This window comes from Simochromis diagramma, unplaced genomic scaffold, assembly GCF_900408965.1.
Source record: "Simochromis diagramma unplaced genomic scaffold, fSimDia1.1 OVJJ01000816.1, whole genome shotgun sequence".
NCBI lineage: Eukaryota > Metazoa > Chordata > Actinopteri > Cichliformes > Cichlidae > Simochromis > Simochromis diagramma.
Window position 1 is genome coordinate 3,313,149 of NW_024386908.1, and position 11,656 is coordinate 3,324,804.

The window sequence follows — 11,656 nt, forward strand, 5'->3', positions numbered from 1 at the left end:
CCTGTGACACACCCTTCCCACAGTCCAGCCCATCCTCTGCATGTGTGTGATCCCATGTTAGCAGCTGGTGGGCTCTATAAATAGCCTGGCCTGAGATGTCTCTGGAAAACCAAAGGAAACAAACACCTTGTGAAACCTTTAAAAATGTAAATACTTGTTCTTGCATTATTTCTTGGCCAAAAGGTCATAATGAACGCAGAATTGTCACACTGTGTCGATTACGATTGGCTATCCGTCAGTGCATGGCCAATGTGAGATTTGCCTTACAAATTCTATTATGTTTTCTGTCATGGTCCATCACTTTTAGACCCAGTGCCAGGCTCCCACAGCGCTCTTTGGTGTTACTGCTCATATGCCGCTCACACGGTCTAAGAAGCTAACAATTTGTAAAGATCTACCTGTTTTACCATAAGGGAAAACAATAAAATATTGTGTCTACACCTATTATGTATGCTTAGGCAGTTATTTGATGATGCCGCTAGGCCTCTCTGGTATAATGTCTTCACTTGGCACTGGAAGTGTACAAAATCATCAAGCAATCAAAGTCGAAAATCAGTTCCTAAAAGATAACTTCATATATTCTCTATATTTTATTGCATCTGTGCAGGATATGTGTATTCAAGCATACCAGGTGATGGATTTCTTGCAGCAAGTGAGATAACATTGTCCTCCCAGAGACACACTGAGAGGCAGGTGCGGAAAACTTTAGAGAAATAAACACACTGGCTAGCAGCTACTCTAGCAGCTAGCCTGTTAGTGCTGTGCTGAATGAGCATTTCCATTCCAGCACATTACAGCAGTGTGATAAAGAGCAGCTGCTGTGTAATTTCACTGCCCTGCAGAGTGACGTTAATGTGTGTCTACACTTGTGTGTTTGTTTTATCCGTGCCGCCGATGATTCCCTTACAATCCCTGGAGCCCCAACGTAGCAGTTTCTCGGTTGCTTTGAAGTAGCCGATCCCCATGTTGCTTCCCATTGTGAGTTATTCGTCCGTGTGCGGTTGGAAATGACCTCCAGTCTGGTTAGCAGGCATCCAGAACTCGCTTGTCCGCACCCTGCTCTGACTGACATCTGTGCATCTTCATGTGTGCGAGAAGAGTTTAAGTGCCTGAGAAGTGATCTCATGCAAGCCTGAGAGTGACAGGGCACCTGTGGTCGGACCTCACCGTGAACCCGAAAACACATATGACACACTCATGTGCTCAGTATGGACTAGCAAAGCTGTGCAATGCGACCCATCTCCCTTCGTAGCTTCAACAGTATTATCCCCCACCAGCAAATTTCATCTGGCCCCACCACCTGTTGCCTGCTGTATTTCACTCAGGCCAAGAGCCTTCTGTTTCCCTTCATAAGCAACAGAGCTCTGCAAGAAGTAGGCATGACCCTGGGGGCGGCAATCCTAGACTAATCTAATTACTCCGAGTCAAGGCTTGAATAAGATTGAGTCTACACCAACTTGAAATTTCTTAACTCAATCTAGCAGCAAAAGTGTTACACAGTAAACAAGTCAAGCTGTCAAGCAGTAGTGCAGATTTGGGATTGGGTCCAGACAATGTGGCTTAAAGGTACTCCATGTAGCTGAGACATACTTAATAGTGGCTCCCAGGCACAATAACCTGAGAAATTACAAATTATTCATTTTGCTTTTGAAAAAAGTTTTGTGAACTTCTCATTGAAGAACTATTAAAAGTTCCTGAAGGGCAGAGTTTTTTAGCTGCGCATTAATAAGCTGGCTAACTATTGCTAATAAAATTAGCCATGGATGACTGTCATTTTATCTGATGAAAAAAAAATACAATGCCTGTTTTCATCCCGCCCCACGGTTTATAAACTTGTACCAGAATGTAAGTGGAATGTAAATCTGCTGTTTACTCTTTGAGAAACATTACGAATTCATATGATGATGGCTAATTAGCAAGCTAACTATTGCAAAAAAAGGCTCGATAGCAATGTTCCCTCTAATTTTTCATGTGTCTGAGCGAACGCACAAACTCCCTGAGCGGTCCCTTGGACCACTGTGAGCAACAGCAGACGTGTGCACTGTGGTCACGCCAGCGTTGAATCCATCCAAGTTACATGGTTTATTAAAATAATCAAATCACAGCATTTACATTTATGTTAGACTACTTTAAATTAAGTACTTTAGCCCACTTACAATGAAAATAAAAAAAAATCTTGTTCATGACCTGTGTAGTATGTTAGCACTATTGGAAGTAATAAATAAATAAGATAAATAAAGAAAATAAATACCCAATTTTGTCCTCCGCTGTCCAAAATCAGAGTAATTCAATTTTTAAAATTAAATAAATACATTTTCAAAGAGTCTCTTGGAATTTTTTATTTTCAAATACAAGTTGTTAGATGAGTTTTTGGACTTCCTGAAGATAGTCTGAGATAAACACAGACTGGAATTGGCAGAGATAACAGACGTGATTCCTCCTGACTTTTCTTGACATGAAGGGTGAAGAGATAGGAGAGAAATGAGAGAAGAGATGTGAAGTTATTCAGGAGGTGAAATTATTTCTGTGTTAAAGTCTACATACAATGACATGTAAAGGAGTTTTTCTTTTCTAATGTAGCCAAGTGCTTGCTCCTAGTGTGCCGTCTAATTTTAGAGGTTTTCTCTCGGGAATTGTCGGGTCCTTACCTTATAATATAAAGCACTTTGTGGTGACTGATGTTAAGATTTGGTACTATATTAAAAAAATGAATTGAATGTTTTGGCTTACAACTTTTGTTCTGACCTTCTGTTTTGATAATAGGTTTTGGTATTGTGTCTCATGTTTGTGAGCCAAGATCACTGTGAGCCTTAAGTTTAACCATGTAAACTGTGGTTGGGTTCCTTTTGCAGTTGTCTGTAAATTTGCTTGTATGACTTCACTTCATTGCTTGTTATATCCGAGGGCTCTTTATTCCAAAAAGGTACATTGTTTTCTCTAAACTTTTTACCTTGTTAGACTTTTACTGTAATCTGGAGCTTTCCGTAAGTAAAGGCAAAATATCTTCCTCCTCTTTTTTTCCAGATGGTATCCATCGTGTTGTTGCCCTCTGCACACTGCGGGTCACTATCATCACTGATGACATGCTGACAAACAGCATCACGGTTCGTCTGGAGAACATGTCCCAGGAGCGTTTTCTATCTCCCCTGCTCAGCCTCTTTCTTGAGGGAGTGGCGGATGTACTCTCCACCAAGCGGGAAGCAGTGTTTGTGTTTAACATCCAAAACGACACCGACGTCCAAGGCTCCATCCTCAACGTAACCTTTTCGGCGCTGCAGCCCGGAGGGGCTCCTGGTAAAGGCATGTTCTTCCCATCTGAGGAGCTGCAGGAGCAGATCTACCTCCACAGGACTCGACTCAGGCTCATATCCACTCAAGAGGTAACGCACAGTCCTGAGGTCAAAAACATCAGAAGCATTAGTAGAAGAAATAAACGTAGCTAAAATTCCTTCTTCCATTCAGGTGTTGCCGTTTGATGATAACATCTGCCTACGGGAGCCCTGCGAGAACTATATGAAGTGTGTATCAGTGCTGAAGTTTGACAGCTCCCCTCCCTTCATCGCCTCTGACACGGTTCTGTTTCGACCTATCCACCCCATCAACGGGCTGCGCTGCCGCTGCCCGGTCGGTTTCACCGGAGAATACTGTGAGACCGAGATCGACCTCTGCTATTCAGGGCCCTGCAAGAACAACGGGAGGTGTCGGAGCAGAGAGGGCGGTTATACCTGCGAGTGCCTGGAGGACTTCACAGGTGAGTTAAAAAGAAATAAACAAAGAAGAAGGTATTGAGTGATTCAAAGCTGTCAATCAGCTTGCCTTTTTTACCTAAACTATGTTGTGTATCCCCGATTACACATATACAACAATACCATATGAAAAGTCTATTATAAGCATGTGCAAGAGCTCATTTTGTTTGTGATAACAGTTTAAATAACCTGTGCAGAGCTGCTAAACCGCACAGACGGGTTGTAAAAGGTCTCACAGCCCTTTGTTGTAGCTTGAGGTTGACCCCAGTACAGAAAGGACATGCTTTGTAGTACCGCAGGTAAAGCCACCTGCTTCCACACATGCATACAGTACACGAAATGTATTGCTGGAAAGGGGTGTACACAATCCTCACTACACCAGTCAGACCAGCTTCATCTGAAATAACATTTCACCTGTTTCCAAAACCAAAGTAGCTTTAATTTCTTTTGACGAGTAAAGAGTACTGGCAAGTAAACAAATTGCCTGTTAATCCTCATATATCAGTGAGTCACACACCAAGACTCAACAGATCAGTACAATTCAAAGCTGCTCCTATCAATATTTTTCTATTAACAATGGGAAAGTTATAATTAAAAAAGGAATGACTTGTAGGGACAAATCCAGAGAATTATAACTAATCTCTGTAATCCATCTTGGCACTGCAGAGCATCTCAGCGTGTTTATGCTCATCTTTATTTTGTTTTCTAACCTGTAACTTTTTAACAGTTTTATGTATGTAGCGTATTTATTTACACATAAACTCCGTGCCGTAAACACTGAATAACTTTACAAAGATCTAAATATAAGCTAAAATGCGCACATACAGTGAAATGTAAAAGAAATGTGAGACTAAAAGGTTTAAGTGTTCTTCTGAATTAAGACACAAGTGTAATTGACTTCAGGTCAGAGAGGGCAGCTTGTTCCAAAGAATAACACCGCAGTAACTGAAAGCACCATCAACACACTTGATGACCTGAGAGGTTGCGCTGGATTATAGACACTGAGAAAGTCCACAGTGTACTGGGGGATCAGATCATTGAGTTTATGAACCAGTAGAAGGATTTTAAAGGTTATTCTGTATTGAAACTGGGAGCCAGAGAAGTGACTTCAGCACTGGGGTAATATGGTCAAATTAGCATGTTCGTGTAAGGAGTCTGGCTCCTGCTTCATTCTGAATGAGTCTGAATGAGAAGTCATCCTACTAATGATCTGGGTAATCCTGCAAAAAGAGTGCTAGAGTAGTGTATCCTGCTGGATTGCATGAAGTCAGTTTCAGAAGAGAATTTCCTAACGTTTTATATTTCTTTGAAAGTGGTACAAAGCAGTTCTGGTGACATTATTAACATGGTTATCAAAGCTGAGATATAATAAAATAATACCATGGTTCTTGACTTACTCACTCAGAGAAAGGAAGATAAACATGAATACATTTTCTGTCTCTGACTTTTTGAGCCTACGGCAATTCGTCTCTGTTCAGTTCTAAGAAGTCTTGAGACTTCCAGCAGTTGATGTCATCATTGAACCTTGTTAGTTTGTGAACAGAAATTAGATTATTAGAGGAAAATGACAAGTACAACTGTGTGTCATCTTTGTGTGAATGGTGGTAATGGGTATTGTTTATCATATTACAAAGCAGGAACATACAAAGGTAAAGAATAAAGGACCAAGGACAGATCCTTGAGGAACCCCCGAATGAATTTTTGTTCCTCTAGATCAAAACCCATTAACTGAAACAGAAAAACTTCTACCCTTGAGGTATGATGGGAAAAACAACCAAGAAGACGACATGGAAAAACTGAATCATGAAGTCTAAAAAGAATTGAGCATATCAACAAACAGCAGCACATTTCCCACAAGAGGTCTAAAATAAAAGGAAAAACTACTTCAGGTAACGTTAAGCTCTGTTTGCTAAAACAAAGTAACCACTGCAGGATCTTGCTTTGAGACGCATTTAGTTGTTTAGCACTACACTAGCAAAACACAGCAAGCTGCCTGCTAACTTCAAACTAGGACGTAAACAGTGGCAGAGCTAAATATTCCAAATATGAGATTACAAGTGTTTTGCAAGTGTTAAAGTACTCAGTACTCAGTTAGTCGATGAGCTATGGGAAAGTTTGGAACCTTTCATCATTCACATTCAAGCACTTTGCAAAATATTTCCGAATATCAGTGATCTTCCTCCCATACTTCCCCCCTATACATCTGATACCTGACTGTCTCCACTCTTCTCTCCCTAATAGAGCCTAAACGGGCTCTGACAGCCTCCTGCTTCCCACCCCTATGTGTCTCCCGACGCTCTGCCTCCCCTCTCTTTCTCATCCTCCATCTTATCCTCAGTAATTACCTGATTATATCTGACTTGTCACTCATACTGCTTCTCGCCTTCTCCTCCTTGTGCCCACGTCCATCTTCTCCACCCACCCATCATATTTCCTTTACCTACATCTCGGGTCCCCTCTTTGAAGGTCACAGTTCAACTCCTGATACTCAAGGGCCATCAGGGACTATTATGGGGCTGATGACAAGGGAAGGCCTGTTTTGTCTCTCAGGTTTCCTGCATTACAGGGAAAACAGATCCTTATAATTCCCCCTAGGGACAAAAGGATTATGCTGAGGAGAGAGGGCCATTACCTGGTTCAAAGCTGTGCAGTTTTGGGGTCTGTGTTGTTGCCCTGGAAGAGTAGAGCTTGTCTAGACATCAGATTGACACAAAAACGCAGAATGGGACGCGGTGGCACCTATCACAAATATTATTACAGTCGGAAAGAGGCCTGCTGGCGTATTTACGTAGGAATTTTAAATTAGCAGAGCCAGGAAGCTGGGGCCAGTTGGCTGATTTTGGAAAAGCTAAAACCACATGGTCATTTAGAGGAATTTTCCCTTCCCGGACCTGTTGCGAAATTAAATTAGATAATGTAATATATCATGTATTTGATACCACCATGCAGCATCAGTTAAGCAGTTAGCATGTGAAGGAGAAGTGTATGAGGGTAGCGATAACCTCATGACCAATGGGTAGTCAAGTAAGTTTGACCAGGCCTTAAGCAGCTCTGAACAGGAAGCCAAGCAAAGCAGCCACAGATGGATGAAAAGGGTTGAGGCTACAGGTTTAACATGTTCGCTGATACTGCTAGCCAAGAAGTAAAACAATAAAGATGTAAAAAAGGCAAGATTAATCCACTCCATAACATGCCCCGTACCCCAAAAACCACAGCGTATTTATGATGTAAGATGGGGAATTATTGTTTGCTTTTCTGCATAATTAACATGAAATCACACACTGCTAATAAAGTACTTAAATTTAGTAAATTTAGTATAGTTATTTTTTTGTTTCCTGTAAAAACCAAAGGTAGTTTCTAGTGTACCTACCTTTAAGTAGCCTTAAGTGTGCCTACCTTTGCTAAATAAATAAATATCAAAATTCTGTTTAATTGCAGGGGTATTATGCCTTTAGTTGCGGGCATATCAGAAAATGTTGCCAAAGTGACTTAACCTAAGGTTTATTATCAGGATGGTAAAAACAAACAGGAATGCACTCATCCAAAAGTGGATTTCTTTTGTTCCCAACCTTGAATCACTCTAAGAGGTATTTAACTGATCAGCTGTTATCTGATCGTTGTTCGGTTTACAAGTTTAAAAGTGCAGTTAAATATAAGTTTAGCCCATGCACTGAGCTTAGTGAAGGAAAGCCAGCAGTCTTATCCCTGTCAGCTTGCTTTCTTTTTGCAGTCTTTGTCCCTCCACCGTGACTCTTTTTCCAAACTCTCTCTCTCTCCAAACATGGCCAAATTACCTTCTGGCTAAGAAGTGTGCTTCTCAGAAAAGACCAGTAAACAAGGTTTTGTCAGTGTTATTAACTGTTTGGAGGGAGGCGTGCCTTTCTTGAACTGATGTTTTTGGAGGGACTTTAACAACAGAAAGTTAATGCCATGTTTAACGTGTGCATGTTAGTTGAATAAATGTGCTTTGCTGATAATCAAAGGCATCTTGTTTAAACAACTGGATTCCTTAAGGCTGAGTGAGGTCTGTATTTCAGTCAACTGTGGAAGGTACGCTTCGCATAAAAGATAACATAATGATAACAAATTGATGAGACAATCAGATGACATTTATTATCATTGCTACATTGCATTTGGGGGTGGGGGTGGACCAAGCACCAGCAAGAATGGGAAATTTAAAAAAAAATCTCATGCAAGCTTTAGTTCAAAATTTTTCATTTCGCATCTGTTGCTGACACAAGAGCTTTCATAATATACTGTTTAATTTTTAGTTATGCATTTCATAGTAATGCACTGAGGAAGTCAACAGTTTGCATCCATGATATCATTAAAATGTCAACATAGTGTTGGGGCCAGTGCCATCCCAGAACCCCCATTAGCTCCGCCCCTGGTAGTGCTGCAGCTGAGAAACACAGGCCATATCAATTAACAGCAAAATGTTTCTCACAGTAAAAAAAAGATGCAGAACAGCTCTGTGTAACTTGGTCCCTCTTTTTCTTGCAGGCGAGCACTGTGAGATTAATGCATCATCAGACCGCTGTGTACCAGGTGTGTGCAAGAATGGTGGTACGTGCATCAACCGGCTTGCAGGTGGTTTCATGTGCGAGTGTCCACCCGGGGAGTATGAGAAGCCCTACTGTGAGATGACCACCCGCAGCTTTCCTGGACAGTCCTTCATCACCTTCAGAGGCCTGCGGCAAAGGTTCCACTTCACCGTCTCCTTCATGTAAGTTTGGTATCTTTTGTGTCTACCTCTTTGCTTACTAATCACCATTACAACTGTCAAGATTACTGTTCTTGTATGGCACACATACAGTTTATTATGGGAGCATGGTTGCCAACTCTCACATCTGGCGTATAAAACACACTTTTACCTTCAGTCTCACGCTCTAGTGCTGCACAAAGAGATCTCATGATAAGAGGAAGCCTAGCAAACTTTATGAAAAAACAAACAAACAAAGGGTTTGTCATGTGCGCAGAAACGTTTGTTTAACCTTTTAGCACCAAAAGTGGTCCAAAAATATCAGATCAGTGTGGGAGGGAAGGACGTGCTTCTTTTGCGGTTCGGACTCCTTCTGACATTTCTTTGGAGGTGGAGGAACACCAAAGTAATTGCTTAAAGGAGCTTACTTCTTTGACATCTTTAAGAGTTCTAAACAAATGTCTGTCCTCCTCCAGAAAATCTGACGTACGCAAACACGCGTTGCAACTTCTTATCTGGTGCGTGTTTTTTATTTTGACAGCGCATGCGCAGCTGCGGACCACTTATGTGCACCCCTGGATATATAAAATGAATACATTCAATAGTCTTAGCCTCATGTTTTCCTCTTCTGACACTCACAGTAAAATGCTACAGTACACATTATTTAACGTCCCACAATTAAACTCCCCTTCCATCTATCACTACATGGCCAATTAACTTCAGTATTTACACTGAAACAACTTCAAAATACAACAGCAATAAATGCTGTCAGTATAAAAAGGGAATTAATAAATATTCCACTGTAGTAGATTCACAAAAATAGTCATTATTCAGAGATGCCCTTCTTAGCAGTTCTTGGTAAATGTAGGATGCCACAGACAGCACCCCAGTGTATACCTGGAGCTCAGCAAGTTCATGCCTTTGCCTTTAATTTCTCCTTTACTTAGTAAGTGGTAGTTTCCACTCTTAAACAGCAGTAGTAAAATGATGGGATGATGAAGTTAAATCAAATGGGATCATATTGTGGGAATAAAAAAATAATCAAAAAATGACACCCTTTGTATAATGAAGTATTGAATCCCAATGCACGCAGTGTTTACCCCAAACAGCTCTGGCATTCATTAACAGGTAGCCTAATGTGTGGAAACACATTATTTAATTAATATAAATGATCATTCCAATAAAAATAAAAACCCTAGTGATGATTTCACTAAAAAAGCAAAAAGAAAATTTTAGCAGCTTTAGCTTGATAGCTAAGCGCGTTAATGTTAGCAAAGTATCACAGTTTTACGCTTGCCTTACTTTTTGTTGCTTCCAGCTAACTCTGATCGGAGCAGCTGTAAAGCCAATAGATGCACAATGATTATATACACGATAAACTAATGACTTCAGCTAAATCCCTGATAAGAGCTAGTTACTTGGACACGCTAATGATTCCAGCTGAGAATAACTATGGAAAAAGACATTTTCCGAATGGTTTCAGAATTTAGTGTCACTATTTAAAATTCAGCCACCTGTGAGCATTGTGCGTGTCATAAGCAGCAATTTAAACACAGTGGAAGTCAGCAAACTAAAGTGTGCCAGCTGGGACGTGCTGAGACATGCATGCCCTTTTCCATTGTGTCTCACCTCCTTGAATACGTACATAGAGATGCACATTCAGGAACAACCAAGGTATAATTCACACAGTACATCTGAACATGAAGATTTATGATTTGTGCCTTTCACACTTTTTAAAACAAAGTGGAACCGCCAGAGGAAAAACAGGTGTACTGTAAATATTACAAAAGGAAGTGCTTTAAACATTTTTACCAGTAATAGGTGAGATGATTTTGTAAATCTGTGGACAGAGTGACGGTGAGAAAGGTTGCCAGTGAGGTGAAAACAGGAAAGGCTGTGTGATTTGTTTCCTAGATTCCCTTATCAGTGTTTGGCTTCAGCCATCCTGACTTCCTGCCCTCCTGGGCTCACTAGCATCTGCCGGCTGACTCCACTGCCCTCACCTTACGCTCCAAACACACAGACAAACACACACACATCTGAACTTTGAACCCCGTAGAACACACACACAAGTAGGTGCTGCCTCATTTGCCAGGTCTTTTGTGTCGCTTTCACATGTAGACACAGTCATGCACCGTCTACTTCAGAAGCGCCGTTTCCTCTGTGCTTTACACATCCTTCGTTTCCTTTCCAAGTGACTTTTCCTCAAGAACGCCTCGGTTCTTTTCGTCATAAAACTTTCTGCAAGGTTCTCGACCTTTCAGTCTCGCACTGTTTGGGTTGGAGAGGCGTTAAAAAATGTGATGGGAAACACGAGCACCGTAAAGAAAAACAGCTGTAATTCACGCACCCCTTTCTATGACACATATATGAAAGTTCCTTTTATCAAAGTTAATCATCTTTACAAAAAATTTTTTTTCAGGTTTGCTACCAGGGAAGAAACGCCCTGCTCCTCTACAACGGCAGGTTCAACGAGAAACATGACTTCATCGCCCTGGAGATCATCGCTGAACAGATTCAGCTCACCTTCTCTGGAGGTTAGGCCCCGTAATGCGTGATCGTCTGCTTTTGTGTGTGCGACTGATGCGTATCAGTTCTCGGCTGCATTATAAGCAGATTAATATGGCGTAAGTGCGCGTTATCTAAAGTGACTTTTACAGAGACGTAGGTACATAATTCTTATCTATCTCCACTTTCTTTTGACAAGGGTGCGTTAGTGCATACACAAATTATCCAAATATAGTAGAGTCAAACATGATGCTTTAAAGGATAGGAGTGTTTTATTTTGAAAGGACTGATTAATGGTGACACCTAACTGGCCAAAAAACACCACCACAAAATCCATGATGGCTAAGGTCCATAAGCAGCACGACAGTGGCAACTTATTTGTTTTAAACGTTTTTGAAAGATCAATTCGTAAAAACATTAGCGCATTTAAACTCATTCAAGTGTGCTCACACACCCAGCATCATTGTTACAACTGGTAACTGTTGAATGCAGATCAAACACATGTTCTCCGAGCTGAGTCTACTTTCCCATGGTCGCGTACAGGGAGGAATCCAGTTCAGTATGACTATTTTGGGTGAAGCCTGTTCGGGAGAGAAGCCAAGTCCTTGTGCCCTGCTTCAAAACTGACATATATCTAAAACGTTCGACGCATGAATCATCAAATTAAATGTTTTGAATTATGAGTCACGTTAATGAAGAG

The 11,656-nt window shown here is 41.0% G+C and overlaps 1 protein-coding gene across 1 annotated transcript in view; it reads left to right on the forward strand.

The window, feature by feature from the left end:
* Positions 1 to 11,588, forward strand: part of LOC120735589 (cadherin EGF LAG seven-pass G-type receptor 1-like) — a 49,063-nt gene extending 37,475 nt beyond the window's left edge. The window contains exons 2-5 of the mRNA XM_040035024.1: positions 3,025 to 3,380; positions 3,463 to 3,751; positions 8,250 to 8,472; positions 10,871 to 11,588. Coding sequence (XP_039890958.1) covers positions 3,025 to 3,380; positions 3,463 to 3,751; positions 8,250 to 8,472; positions 10,871 to 11,006 — 1,004 coding nt within the window. The 3' untranslated portion in view covers positions 11,007 to 11,588. The remainder of the gene's footprint in view (positions 1 to 3,024; positions 3,381 to 3,462; positions 3,752 to 8,249; positions 8,473 to 10,870) is intronic.
* Positions 11,589 to 11,656: the final 68 nt, after the last annotated feature.